The following is a 14,874-nucleotide window of genomic DNA, read 5'->3' as shown; positions in this document are numbered from 1 at the left end:
CGTTAATGCATGTGTTTAAAAGTGGTATATATGTAAATTAACACCATCTGTCAAAGCTTAGTTTAAGAAGGAGTCACTTAATATGCTTAGACATGCATATGAAATTAACAAAAGCACTTTAACTCATTGGATCTATTTCGTTTGGCAGCAAACAACCTCCTACCTCCTGGTGGTGCATGCTCTGAGCATGGCTGGTGTGGAGGCCAGCACGACTGTCATCGTCCAGGTGGGGGATGTCAATGATTGCCCACCTGTCTTCCAACAAATCAGGTATCTGTTGCAGTTGAAAGCGAAGAGCTTTCAGGCTCCTATGATGTTTACTGAGCCGTGTTGAGTCCTGACAACATGTTATTTTCTGGAGTGATACAAGCTTTCCTCTTCTACAGCAGAATAACAGAACAATAATAATCAACTTGTTTAGCTAAACAAAAATCATATGGCATTAACAAACAAACATACAATTACACATGACACAAATAACTAAGGAGAAAAAAGACGGTTGTGTTTAACAGAATAGATCGATACATTTAAAGCTGGTTAACAAAGTATGTGATAAAAGGCTGCCACACTTTAAAGAATCTGATGCAAGACTCATGAATAGCAAATCTCATCTTCTCTAAATTCAAGCACTTCAAAGTATTGCGGTTCAAGTGTTTAAATGCCCACTTTCCTATTTATAACTTCCAAAGGTATGTGGGTGCAATCAGTGAGGCTGCACCTGTCAACAGTGTGGTCATGGGAGAGGACGGTAACCCTCTAGTGATCCAGGCGATGGATAGGGACCGCAATCACAACGCATTGTTAGTGTTCCAGATCCTGGACGAGACGGCGCGGATGTTTTTCAGCGTGGACTCTGGGACTGGATCAATTCGGTAGGTGACATGTTAGAAACCAGGATTCAAATTATAGATCTCTATATTTCTGGAGCAAATAACAGCTTTCATTTATTTCAATTGTCGTTATTTTTTAGAACAATTGCCAGCCTGGACTACGAGACCTTCTCTGAGTTTGTCTTCCGGGTTCACGTTCGAGACAGCGGTCAGCCTCCTAAGAGTGCTGACAGCCCAGCAGAGGTGATTATAAAGGTAAGTAAGGTGCCTCATGAACCCTTCTGAACTCACTTTCATTTTGAGTTACATTCACAGACAGCATTCTTCCCTCTGTGTTTACCCCATCTCAGGTGATCAACGTCAACGACTCGCCTCCAAAGCTATCACAGGACACCTACGAGACAATACTCCTCCTGCCGACCTACATTGGAGTCGAGGTCCTTAAGGTTGAGGCCGTTGACCCAGATATAACCTCTGACCTCACCCTGAACCCTGACAAATCGATCACACCCCGGCTAGTGTACTCTCTAGCGGACAGCAATGTGGAGTACTTCTCTGTGGAGCGCTACACTGGAGTTGTGACTGTCGTCAATCAGAACCTCAGCAAAGACAGATACCGCTTTAATGTGAAGGTAAGCGACTGTTCATTAAGTGTTTTGAGAATATGCTTATCAAGGTTTTCTCAGTTGTTATTAGCTGGATAAAGCGCCTCCTTTTCTTTAATTCCTTTCCTTGTGATATTCTCTATGAGCAAAGGAATGTGTTAGGCTGTACATGCAAAGTTGTCGAACCGTACATAAGAAATGCATTAGGACAAAGTGGTGAAGTTGCAGAGTGTGGCAAGTGTTTGCATAGCATTGCAGTTTTTATGCTGCAGGAACTTTCATGCATTCAGTTGTTGAAGCAGGAAATCTTCCTTTTCTCATCTGCCTTATTTGCTCCGTGTAAAATTAATACTTTAAGTTTCACACAGCAGATCGTACACACACTGAAAGGATGATGAATGCACAGCAGCTACAGACCACTTTGGATTACGTTTTTATGCTTCAACCTTATTTCCTGCCAAGTCCGTTTTACACTGCTGGTATTTCAGCGAGGAAGCGGAAAAGAAAATGATTACTTTATAATACTTTAATCAACAAAATTCATTTACCTTTGATTCGGACATATAGGCACCCTTCATTATGGAAAGGTGTCAGACCAACATGCAATTCTTGACTTTACTCATGAAATAATCTTTACAAAGTATGACAGTAAGGACTCTACAATGTGTGGTTGTGGCAGTATAAATAAATCAGAGGAACTAAGAGTACATCACGAAGTCAATACTGAACCAAGGTGAGAACTCAGATGTAAGACTCAAAGGCTCAATTTGGGCTCGTTACACAGGAGGTCAAAACAACAGGCAGAGGTATCCAAAACAACAGGCAAAAGGCAAAGTTTGAAAAACACAAAAAGGTCAGATCGAAAAGGCTTACAAGATCACATCAATGCTGGACCGCTGTCATGGGGGAACAACACAAGCTGGCACAGAAGAAGGGGAACGCAAAGACAAAAGACTCAATCAGGCCCAATCCCAATCTCCAACCTAAAGCCTAAGCACTGAACCCTCATCGACTTTAATGATATGCGTGAGTCAGTGAAGGTTTGAGAACTGCATAAAAATGAGGAATGGGACACACTATCATCACATCACATGTTGCCTGGAAACCAGATGTGTCGTTAAATAATTAGAAAAAAAGCCGACATGTGATTGTATGTCTTACATTACAGCGTTTACATATTTTATCAAACTATCAAAAGTCAGAAAGGCATTATGTTTAATCATTTGCGAATATTTAACTGAAAAACATAAAGATCTCTAAAAATAGTGCTATAAATAACCACAAAAGTGATTAACATGTTGTCGCTCATAGATAAACATATTTGCAGTTCCTGTCACCTCCATGCTTGCTTTGTTTACATTTAGTTTGTTTTGTTCAAACTTTATTGAATACTACTTCAATATATAAACACTTGTTAAACATTTAGTGGGGAGCTGGACAATTACTTTTGTATATGTCACCAAGTTGGCTATGAACTCTAAGTAACTACCAAAGGAAAGTCTGCAGATATGCAGACTCACGGAAAGTCCGCAATTTGGCGTTGAAAAGTCCGCATCAGAGCCCTCGCACACTCGGTGATTTGACAGTGGGGCGGCACTAAGCACTCACACACTTACCGGGAACGCGCCTCAAAGTCCGTGAGTGTGTCGATTGGGATTTGGCCTTAGACGCAGATGAAACACATTAGGGCAAGCAGGTAATCACACAGAAGTGCAGGAAGTTGAGGACCTACAACGAGACACAAGGTGAGTATCAAAATAAAACAGGAAAAACTAAAGATGAAACATAAGGGTAACAAAAAGGAACTTAATGACTACTTCGGAGACATGACTTTAATACATTTTATATTATTATTATTTATTTGTAGCAGCAATGCGGCTTTTTGTGGTAATATTTCTTTGGGGGGGGTATTTTGCTTATTTCAAGCTTCATATTTCACTTTGTGATACCTGTGGAGTAGCATAGCATTATTTACACTTAAAAAAACTCATCATTTTCATCAGCTCTGTCCCTTAGGAAACCCCGCCCCTACAAGCCTGCTTTCTTCTGATTGGCCAGCTCTCCGAAGTCTGCTGTGGCCGCACTTTGTGACGTCACAAAGTGTAGAAAAAACTGTGTGAAACCTGGCGTTCACAGCAGCCTGCAGACTGAGCTGAGAAGCCTGGGGATTACTCCAGCATACTTTTACCCACAGATCTGAAACTTCACCCACGTTTAGTCTGGATATCCAACATTGTAACTTTATATATATGTCTTAAAATGTGAAACAGCATATTAGCCCAGTCAGATTATTCGCATTTAGTTTTTATTTAGCCAGCTAAATCAAAGACAGCCCGGCTATATGTAACTTGCTTTATAGTCCCTCCTCAGGTTTCCATGTCCCAGGGTTGTATTGTGATATTTGTCAGAGTTACATTCTCTGCAAAGAACACTTAAAGCTGAGTGCCTTACAAAACACTCTTCTCCTTTCTGTTTGTTTGTTTTAAGGTATGGGACGGCCGTTTCTCCAGCATGGCGTCAGTCATAGTGCTCGTCCGAGAAGCTGTCGACAGTGGCCTTCTCTTCACCTTCCCCTTCTACTCCGCCTCCATCCCGGAGAACGTACCCAATGTCACTCTAGTGACTGTTGTTAACACAGTCGGCCACCGCCTCAACGAGCCGCTGAAGTACACTCTGCTGAACCCGGGCGGGCGCTTCACGATCCGCCCAACTTGCGGAGTGGTGCTCACCACCGGTGTGCCTTTTGACCGAGAGGAGAAGAAGAGTTACGAGCTGGTGGTGGAGGTCAGCAGGGAGGATGAGATACTGAGGGTGGCCAGGGTGACTGTACAAGTTCAGGTGGGTGTGGAAAGCTGTCGTATTTCACACATGCATGGACATTTTAATGTTGACTTAGGTTTTTCTTGTTTACTGCTTGTGTATTTTCTGTGTAGCCTGTGAAGTTGGTTTTATATTCAACACAATGTTTGTTTATTTTGCGTTGTGATACATCTTGTTCACTCAGTCATGAGTTTTTATACGCCTGCAAGTCTGATCGTTGCAATTTTGTTCAATCCTCCCTGCAGAAGTTTTTGTTTGATGCTTTGTTTTTCATTTGACTTCAGTGCAGATGTAGTAAACATGGTGTTTTGGTTTTTAATATTTCAGAACACAGAATGCACAGTGGGGTCGATAAAATGTTGTATGAAGAAGACAGAGAATATAAGAGAGAGGGAAATGTAGACAGCTTATTTGTTGTTCACCATAATTGTTTAGTAAGGTACTGATCCTGTTATCTAATGTTTGTAACTGATTGTTTCCCACTAACTACTGTCCCTACACCATGACCTTATTGGATTTTCTTTACATATCTCTTCTTTCTTAGGTGGAAGATGTGAACGACAACACCCCAGAGTTTGTGAACCTCCCCTACTACGCTTTAGTGCAGGTGGAAGCAGAGCCAGGATCAGCCATTTTCACAGCCTCAGCCATAGACCAAGACTACGGTTTAAATGGAGAAGTGACTTACAGCCTCAAAGAGCAGCACAAGAACTTTCAGGTAGGAGCTACAGTTTCCTGCTCTTAAATGTTTTCTAATTTAAGGGTTGGGGTGTTTACATTTTGATAGTTACAAAGGAGTTTTCCTGCAGATGAACCCAGTGACAGGAGAGCTGACCTTAAAAAGGGCCTTTGAGGTGGACTTATCCAACGCAGAGTACAAGGTGGTCCTGGTGGTGACTGACGGTGGCTTCCCCCCTCTGTCCAGCGAGGTGGAGCTGCCCGTCACTGTCGTAAACAAAGCCATGCCGGTGTTTGACAAGCCCTTCTATGGCGTCACAGTCAGGGAAGACGTGTCCGTCTCCACCTCCGTCCTCTGCATCAACGCCACCAGCCCTGAAGGCCAGAGCATCATCTTCACCATCTCAGACGGAGACCCTTCCCTTCAGTTTGACATCGGCTTTGACACAGGAATCATCAGCGTGATTTACCCGTTAGACTACGAGACCACGCAGTACTACCGGCTCACGGTGAAGGCTACAGACACACTGACTGGGGCGAAGTCCGAGGTCGATGTGGACATCGTTGTGCTGGATGTGAATGATAACCCGCCGCTGTTTCTAAACACCTCGTACTCCTCTGTGATCGCAGAGAACTCCATGATTGGCACCACCGTGCTACAGGTGTGTGTGTATGTGTGTGTAGTCTTTGTTTGTTGAGTCACTGCACTGTGTACTCTTACTGAATGATTGTTTACACATTGGAGTCACTCCAGCAGTATTCTGGATGAATATTAGATAGCAAATCAATTATTTATGAGAAGACAATGTGATATTTCCCTAGAAATTTCCCAGTGGAAGCTCTTGACCTTTAGCGAATAATTGACCAGTGCTGTTGCACTGCACATGTTAACACAAGACAATTTGAATACACAAAGTAATTACATTCCGTGATTTCTGAGGTCATAAAAATGGTCTGATTGGACTATATTATGAAATCTTGTATCTTAAAATACTTACCCACAGCTATTGCATTGTTGTAAGCTATATTGCTTACGCATTGTAAATGTACGATGTGTGCTTTTAGCTCATTATCATATAGTCAATCAATCAATTAATCAATACACTAGGGAAGGGGTGCTGGTTTAGCTCAGTTGGTAGAGCAGGTGCCCCATGTATAGAGGCTACAGTCCGATGTTCGACTCTTGGTCTGCCGATCATTTGATGCATGTCATCCCCCACTCTCTACCCCCCATATTTCCTGTCTGTCTTCAGCTGTCCGATCCAACAAAAGCAAAAAGCCAACAACAACAACAACAACAACAACAACAACACACTAGGCAAAACTGTTTTGAAACAGCATGTACATAAAAACATAAAGACGCAACAACATAGAGACAACCTGTAACTTTTACAATGGATAAATACCAAATGAATAATGATTTATAAATAGACGGATTAATAAACAAACTTAGTCTTAGAAGTCTGAAACAAAGAATTATCGGATCACTGTGCCAAGAAGGAGAAAAAAAACCTACAGAACTTTAAAGCTCCTGTGAGGAGTTTTTTTTCACTGGTTATGAAACAGACTGAAATTAATTCTGATGACTCTATGTGACCTACAAAAGCAAACCAGATTATCAGCGACGAGATTGATTATTTCTATATACTTATTTTTAATGCAATTGACCCTTCGCTAAGCCCCTCTCTTGAATGGCCAATATTCAATCCTCTGTTAGCAACCGTAACTAGGCACGGGAGGCCTGTCAGGCTTTCAGATGCCATAACGGTGTGCATATGGAATCTACAAATAAGGCAGCAGATATCCTCAATGTTTAGAGGAAAGTGTCATATTTTTAGCTTTTCCTTAGCCAAAAACAAAAGAGGAGAGATGTTGGACATGGATTTTAAATTGTGGAAGACCGCCCTCGCAGCTTAATCCATCGAATATCAACAAAAACTCCTTCGTTTATGCTCCAAGTTAAGACGCTAACTAACTTGGCTAGGTTAGCTTGTTAGCTAACAAAGACGATTGAATACTTATTATAAGTTAATCCGGATCCAGTGTTTGGATCAAGCCCACCATATGCGAGCAACATCCTGACGCGCTTCAAACAAAGTGAAAAAGTGGGATAATTTAGTTTTGCTAGCAATGGGCTAAAACATATTAGATATTGAAAGTAATAGGGAGTCGTAACTAAACATTTGCTTAAAATAAAACATTATACTGACTTACCCTGCTGTGCAGGAACATGGTTGTTCCTGTATATGAGTGTCCTAAACATGAATTGTCATGGGGTGCCTGAGGCTTGCGTTGGGACCGGCGAGCTTTTGCCTCGATTTTAATGTCATGTTCATTCTCAACACTCCGCTAACAAATGACTGTATATTCTGGATGTAGCTTTCAAATGTGTATTGTCGTCCTTTCTGTCTACTTCTTTCTGATATTTGGGAACTACTTTTCCAGAAATCTGCTATTATTTCCCTTGGAACATCTCTCACTGTTATAGTTGAAAACGCCATAATATTTACATGCTGGGCGAAAGTTTGGCAGGCTTAGCAACAGTTACGAAGTGGGGCGGGACTTAGCGAAGGGTCAATTACGAATAGTGGTTAGTTTAACAAGCACGAAAAACACAACAACGTCTCCATGGCAACAGAGAATAAATTCAGTGCAACGTGTCCAGAACGAGCCAAAAAACTTTCTTCATGTTTTGCTTGTTGCAAAAACAATTCAGACCTTTTTCTTTCACCTAAAGCAGATTTCAACCCTACTGTTCAGACTGTTTCTGTCTTTGAGGCTATGAAACCAGCAGATAAAAGAAAAACTCAGGAGACTCCGTAAAAGATTGATAAATATGACTGAGGATTATGGGACTGACAGAAAAGGATTTGAGTTTCTGGAGAAGGTGAATTCTCTGTTGCCCCAGCAGCCTTAGTGTTCACATCAAATTCAAGACGGTCTTATAAAATAATACCCAGGTATTTTTATGATGTAACCATTTCTATGCTTTTACTATGTAGAAGCACTGAAAACGTGGCCTTTAAACTTTACACCAAGTTACTTTATTTTGTCATTTAAATTCAAAGCAGTCATTTAAACCAGCATGATTAATACCTTTTTGAGATTCTCCTCACTTTTCAGGGGTTTTTTTTAACAATGATTGGACATACAGTTTAATCACGTACGACATATAAAATATTCAGCTTTAAGAAAATGTTTCTGTTGGATGCCCAACAATGTTTAATCTGTTTTAGATGCAAATGTGCAATTCAAACTCATCTCATTGAAACCCAGCGCTTTCTTCCTTCTTTCATTTGTACCCAGTGTAGGTACTGTAGCTTTAGAGCATGTGAGGGTAAACAAATCACACCCTATCTTAAATAATGCATGAGGAAGTGCAGAGCCTAATGTTACCATCCTTGTAGGTGTTTGCACAGGACCAGGACTCGGAGAAGAATGCTGTGGCGAGTTACCAGATCCTATCTGACATCTACAACAGCACAGACTACTTCCTCATCGACAGCAGCAGCGGACTGGTATTCACTGCCCGCCTGCTCGACTACGAGCTCACCCAGCGCTACAACTTCATTGTCAGAGCCACGGACAGCGGAGACCCGGCCCTGAGCAGTGATGTTAGTGTCACTGTGACAGTTACTGACATGAACGACAACCCACCTAATTTCAGCCAAACGCTGTACGAGGCCTTTGTCAGCGAGCTGGCTCCCAGAGGACACTTTGTGACTTGTGTTCAGGCGTCGGATGCTGACATCTGTGATGCTCAGAGGCTGAGGTGAGATAAAAATGCGTTAGAAAGGGCTGTGTCTGCTGATTTCTCTGTTATGTTTTGTACTAGATAGCATGGTTTCAAGTTGAACACCTGTGAATCTTTTGTGTAAAGTTTCAGTTCATTATGTGTAGAAAAGGGCATTTCTTACCAGGTGAGTTAGTTCATTTGTTCCTTCTTTTCAAGCGCTTTTGACTCATCCTTCTGAACAGAATAACATCATCAGCATCGTGCTGTTTTTATTCGCTTTCAGGTACAGTCTCGTGTCTGGAAATGACAGAATGACTTTTACTCTGGAGCCAGATACAGGGGTGCTCACTCTGTCTAACAAGAGGAGACAAGGCATGAAACTCTCCTATCAACTCAATGTGTCCGTGTCAGATGGAGTCTTCACAAACACTGCTCAGGTGAGACAACTTTCTGCCGCTTACAATTTAGTTCTGTCAACTGTTTTGCTCTTTTTTAACCTTTGCTGTGTTTATCCGCATCCAGCTGACCGACCTCCCTTAGCAATCCCTCGCTTCAGATTTGTTACAGATATTTGAAGCTGTCCGGCACAGTGCAGCTGCTGATTTCTAATGCGTGTCCACGTCACATCGGATTTATGATGAGGATGAGCTGCCAAGTGGAAATAAAATGTTCACATCTGTCTCTTTGTGGTAATTACAAGTGGGACCCTGATATCTCCCACATCTCTGGAAGGGCACATCATATGTTGTAGCGTCAACATGTCACTCAATACTTTACCTTCGTCTTCTGACATGATGTGAACGCGGCATTTTCAGCCGCATCAATCACCATTTGTCGGAAGCTGTATGCGCCTACTGCTGCCTCACTGATGTGATCGTGTTTGACAAATCAGCCAGTGATGATTATTGCGAAGGCATCAAGGAAATGTCAGTGGACATGAGGATGATGGGGATAGGATGAGGATTATAATGATGCTGGTGATCCACAGGTGATTGTACGTGTGCTGGGAGCTAACCTGTACAGCCCAGTGTTCAGCCAGAGGTTCTACTTGGCTGAAGTCAGGGAAAATGCCCCTCCTGGGTCAAAGGTCATTCAAGTAAGTACACCCTCTGCCTTCTCATTTAGTAATGTCTCCATGTTGTGTTAATGACCAGTGTGACATTTCTTCCCCAGGTACGTGCGACAGACGAGGACTCGGGGCTGTTTGGCCAGATCACCTACTCCTTCATCAATGACCTGGGGAAGACTCAGTTCACCATTGATGCAGATGGAGTCATATCGACTCTCCAGAAGTTAGACAGAGAAAATCCTGTTAACAAGGACATGGTGCTGACTGTTATGGCTCTGGATGGTGGAGGTATTATTGTAGACGTTGACCAAAATGACATCTTCAAATCAGCACATATAATTGCAGAAGTAGTTCAGGTGTTTTTTTCTGTTTGTCAACCACACATCTGATCCATCCATGCTGTTGTTTTCTGTTGTTTTTCCAGGCCGTGCATCTTTTTGCACAGTGCGAGTGGTTCTTGCCGACGAGAACGACAACGCCCCTCGGTTCAGAGCCGTGGAGTACCGCATGAGCATTAAAGCAAATGTTGCCAAAGGTTCTCTGGTCACACAGATCCAAGCCACTGACCCTGACGCCGGGTCTAATGGGAGGATCACCTACTCCCTTTACAGCGAGGCGCGCCTGTCACTGGTTGATGTGCTGGAGGTCAGTGCGTTCTGCTCTGTGACTTTACACTTCAGGCTGCTGCACTTTCTGAAAATGTGTTTGCACTACACAGCTGTGTGGCGAGGATAAATACAGCTGCAAACATCCTCTGAGTTCCCTCAAGAAAAGATGCAAATGGCTAACCACATCCAAACCTAAATACATTTGTTTGATGAGAGTAAAGCATATTAAAGCTCATAATGTACACTGCAGATCTGATTTTCAATTAAGGGATATTCTCAACTGATGCCCCCTCCCCATTTCAGTGGATTAACAGCCATCTGTTAGCTGTAATAATGAATTTTTACTCATCAAATCAAAATGACGCTACATTAAGATTGATGCAGTCATTTATTGCTGTGCAGAAGGGACACGCAATTAAACAGCTATGACTGCTCATGATACAAAGGTGTAGTATTAAAGTTGTCTCACTTTTGTTCTCTTTGGCGCCACCTATGACGATAAACTGTAATTGTGGGAGCACACTTCCAGATATCCAGACGGTGTTGCATGTGTGACGTCCACGGCTGGCTCCTTGATTTTCCTCGCTCACAGTCGCTTTCCTTTTTAGACTGTTTTCCTTCATCTGAGCGTCGGATTTGTTTCTTTTTCTTTGGATTTTCACTTATTTTTGAAGTTGTATCTGTAGTCATCGATCTTTTCTTTGTTTGTTCAGCCATAGTAGATTACTGTTTACTCGCAACACTTGTAGAGACCGGAAAAGCAGCCGCTTAGCTCCGCCTACCGTCTCTGGCAGACCAACCACTGCTGGGTGATGGAAAACGCGTCACTAACTGGGCGCCGCTTGTGATTTTTTCCACAAATGTCGCAACAGACATCCAGTCCATAATATTACTATATACTGCAAATTTAAAGGCTTTCATCAGTGGGCCATAGGCTCAACCACCATTGTGTGACCTCATTCGGTGATAGATAGTGACTGAACAGACATTTATTTACATGAAAATCTTTAACTTTAAAGGCTAATTTGATAAAAATGCAAACAAAAAGGTAGCATACAAATATAAATATATATATATATATGAAGTGGAAGCTTAAATAGCATTGTTTACCACACTCTAATTGGTGGAAATAAAAGAACAAGTCCAGGTCAAGCAAGAGCAAGCAGAGTCAATTGCCTCAAATTCAGCCAAGCTGGCACTGAGAGGCAAAGATGTAAGCTGAATAACAAGGATTATAGTATAAGTTGGATTTAATGGTGACTTTGCTGGTGTCCAGGTGGAACCAGACAGCGGTTGGATGATGACTAAAAGCACCGTGGACCACCTCCAGGGGACCGTGCTGTCCTTCTTCGTCAAAGCAACAGACTGCGGCTCTCCTGCGAAACACTCTCTGGTGTCAGCCTTCATCCACGTCGTCCCACCAGACGCGTTCGTTCCCTCCTTCAGCCAGCCTCAGTACTCCTTCACCATCCCAGAGGACACAGCTGTAGGAACAGCACTGGGGTCTGTGTACATGGGCCCCGGGCAGAGCGGGTTCTTCACTGTCGTCGGAGGAGAGACTGTCGACAGCAACCAGGGAGGGACCTTCCTGGTGGAGAGGGATTCAGGTCTGATCCGTCTGATAAAAACGCTGGACTACGAACAGGTCAGCATCTTCCGCTTTAAGGTCGCCGGAACAACAAGAAGAGACCTGATAGAGTCTATCTCCACTGTCGACCTGGAAGTTAAGGTTGGTAGCATTTGTTTCGTATTTTATTATTGAATCTTCATTTTTGTGTTATAAAAGAACATCAAAAAAACATGTCTCCAAAATATGATACCTTTTTTTCAGATCCTTGATGTGAATGACAACAAGCCAGCGTTTGAGACTAACACCTATGTAGCCACCGTGATGGAGGGGATGCCGATGGGGACAAGAGTGGTCCAAGTCCGTGCACTCGATCCAGACTGGGGCTCTAATGGACAGGTGTGTGACCGAAGAGTTCAGCTGCTTGCTTTGTTCTTTTTTATCGTGATGCAGAATCTTTGAAAAGCTGCTGTGTGTGTTTTTTTATGCAGGTGACCTACAGCCTCGGGCCTCTGCTCACCTACAACTTGGACTTAACAAAAGAAGGTCGCTCGCTCGCCCTCAGCGGCCCCATCACCACGAGCTCTTTCTTCGCTATAGACAGTAAAACAGGCTGGATCACCACAGTGAGCCAGATGGACCACGAGTCCTGCTCCAGCTACAGCTTTGAAGTGGTGGCCTCTGATCTCGGGGAGTCACAGTCTCTCTCCTCCACCACGGTGGTGACCATCACTGTGTCAGACGTTAACGACAACCCCCCGCTGTTTGAGAGGGACTTGTACCGGGGCGCGGTGAAGGAGAGCGATCCCCTGGGAGAGGTGGTAGCTGTGCTGAAAACCAAAGATCAAGACGGCACCGATCAAAACCGCCTCATCAGTTTTTACATCACCGGTGAGGAGAGGAGCAGGGCATTAACATAATGTAGCTGAACACCTTCTGTGCCGCAGCGATTGTCCCTCGTGCGATGCAGAGAGAAGAGGATGTGTTGCATAACAATTATTCATTAAGCCTAATGGGGGTGCCATTATCAAAGGTCATGCTTTAAATGAGTTTGAACTCAAATGTCAAACACGACTTACCTTTTATTTCTCACATTAACTTTTAAATATTTCATGCATTATACAACAAAACACTTCAGGTGAGGCAGAGATACCCTGAATATTCACATTTTGTGTTTCTAAACAGGATACAACACAGATGAAAGAAGACACTATGTTTTTTATTCTGTCTCCTTCAATCGAATCAATCACCCTGAGAGAGTCTTGACTTTCACACGTGACTTTGTTTTGTCACTGCTTTTTTATAGGTGTAATAAAAAACCCTGTGAGGACTCTCCAGCAGAACTCTCACCTTGACACTCAGCCTAATGCTTTTAATTCATTTAACACTGTCTGATAATCACTCAGGATGATATATTTTGGCCTCATGTTCTGGCATTTAAAAATACTGATTGGCCTAATGGAAGTGCTGTAATAAAAGGTCAGATTTTTAAACTTTGAAAGGCCACTGCTGCTGCGCATCAACCTGCTTTGCTACAATGATAGATGTGTATTGATCGTGCCAAAGGCTACCTGCAACATTTGTGTGTGTGTGTGATTCTAATGTATTCTGTGATTGAATAACAATTCCTGTTTATTCACACGTCTGTTGCAATGCTTTGTCACCTCTTTCATCTCGGCGCGGTGTCAGGATTCTAATCCTCTCATGTGTAATCTCCAGGGGGAAACCCGCGGGGCGTGTTCGGCCTGGCCCTTGTGCAGGGAGAGTGGAAGGTTTATGTGAGTGGATTGCTGGATCGAGAGCAGCAGGACTGGTATTTGCTCAACATCACAGCCAGCGACGGCCTGTACGTGGCCCGCACCGCCGTGGAGGTTACCGTCATGGATGCCAACGACAACAGTCCCATCTGCAACCAGGTCAGGGATACAGATGAATGGAAGTGAAATAAAAACATGTAAAGCAAACACACACAGAGCAGACTGGAAGGTAGGGAGATGAAGTACTTTCAGTTAGTGTAATGTGTCTAAAAACAGAAAGAATGCATGTCTTTCTAATACATCACATCATAATAAAGTTATAAAAGTTGCAAGGGACTAACTGCTCGTTAGACATGTAAAAATCTACTTTTTAATGATCTGTTATTGAGATCTGACCACACAACACCTAATAAAATATACAGGCTCATAATGTCTCAGTTGGTTACTATAGTTGAGGCTTCAATCCCTCCAATAATGAAACTCCTCCTGGGTAAATTAAAGCTGGTTTAGCTCCGGAAATAATGCATGAGTGAGTGCATGAAACACTCAACAGTAGTAGAACAGAGTTTGTTCTGTTAAAATATTGATTTTTTCTTCCACAATGTACCAAAGTTAGTGGGAATTACTTCAAACAAAATGAACTCAGCTTTATTTCAGGGAGTTTCCTGTAATGTGAGAGTAAACTGGCTTTTACACAGAGCTTTCATATAGTTTGATTATAATCCTCAATACAAATAAGCTGATGCACTGTGCTTAATAAATTATACAGCAGACAGCATTTACACAAACAAATCTGTAATAAAAAAACTCCCAATCATTTTAAACTCAATCATTCAGTAACTCACTACTTTAAGACTTGTCCTATATTCTGTGTTATACTGGGCCAAAGGCAGATCTATGAAAGGAAATCACAGTGAAAGCAAAGATAAATGGGCTCCGCAGTCTTCCGGGAATCTCCCTTTTCATTTGGTGGTATTCTGCAATTCTTCAATTTCACATAATTAGTTGAGAAACTTTCACTCTCTCGCTAAACTAATTCTCTTTGAAATCAATTCCTCCAGTTGTCCTCTGCTCCTCTTATATTCTTTCTGTTCTCAGACAAGTCAGTGTTGTGGTTGCTCGTATCAGATGGTAGCTGCATCGAATGTATCAAAGGACGAGGGACTGAATATTTAAAAAATAGCTTTAAGCTAACGCTGGTATA

At 42.6% G+C, this 14,874-nt stretch overlaps 1 protein-coding gene across 1 annotated transcript in view; it reads left to right on the top strand.

The window, feature by feature from the left end:
• The window catches only part of LOC138600558 (protocadherin Fat 3), a 68,500-nt gene that overhangs the window by 31,120 nt on the left and 22,506 nt on the right, over positions 1–14,874 (top strand). Inside the window, exons 16-31 of the mRNA XM_069672015.1 lie at positions 149–270; positions 690–872; positions 971–1,085; positions 1,181–1,462; positions 3,923–4,273; positions 4,800–4,973; positions 5,065–5,595; positions 8,341–8,705; positions 8,953–9,106; positions 9,658–9,765; positions 9,843–10,026; positions 10,163–10,383; positions 11,623–12,075; positions 12,178–12,312; positions 12,405–12,804; positions 13,633–13,829. Coding sequence (XP_069528116.1) covers positions 149–270; positions 690–872; positions 971–1,085; positions 1,181–1,462; positions 3,923–4,273; positions 4,800–4,973; positions 5,065–5,595; positions 8,341–8,705; positions 8,953–9,106; positions 9,658–9,765; positions 9,843–10,026; positions 10,163–10,383; positions 11,623–12,075; positions 12,178–12,312; positions 12,405–12,804; positions 13,633–13,829 — 3,975 coding nt within the window. The remainder of the gene's footprint in view (positions 1–148; positions 271–689; positions 873–970; positions 1,086–1,180; positions 1,463–3,922; positions 4,274–4,799; positions 4,974–5,064; positions 5,596–8,340; positions 8,706–8,952; positions 9,107–9,657; positions 9,766–9,842; positions 10,027–10,162; positions 10,384–11,622; positions 12,076–12,177; positions 12,313–12,404; positions 12,805–13,632; positions 13,830–14,874) is intronic.

The sequence above is a fragment of the Semicossyphus pulcher genome, unplaced genomic scaffold (genome assembly GCF_022749685.1).
Source record: "Semicossyphus pulcher isolate SPU_LCO1_2020_fin unplaced genomic scaffold, fSemPul1.0.p SCAF_10, whole genome shotgun sequence".
Lineage (NCBI taxonomy): Eukaryota > Metazoa > Chordata > Actinopteri > Labriformes > Labridae > Semicossyphus > Semicossyphus pulcher.
The sequence above is the reverse complement of the archived record's forward strand: the minus strand, read 5'-3'. Positions and strand labels throughout refer to the sequence as shown.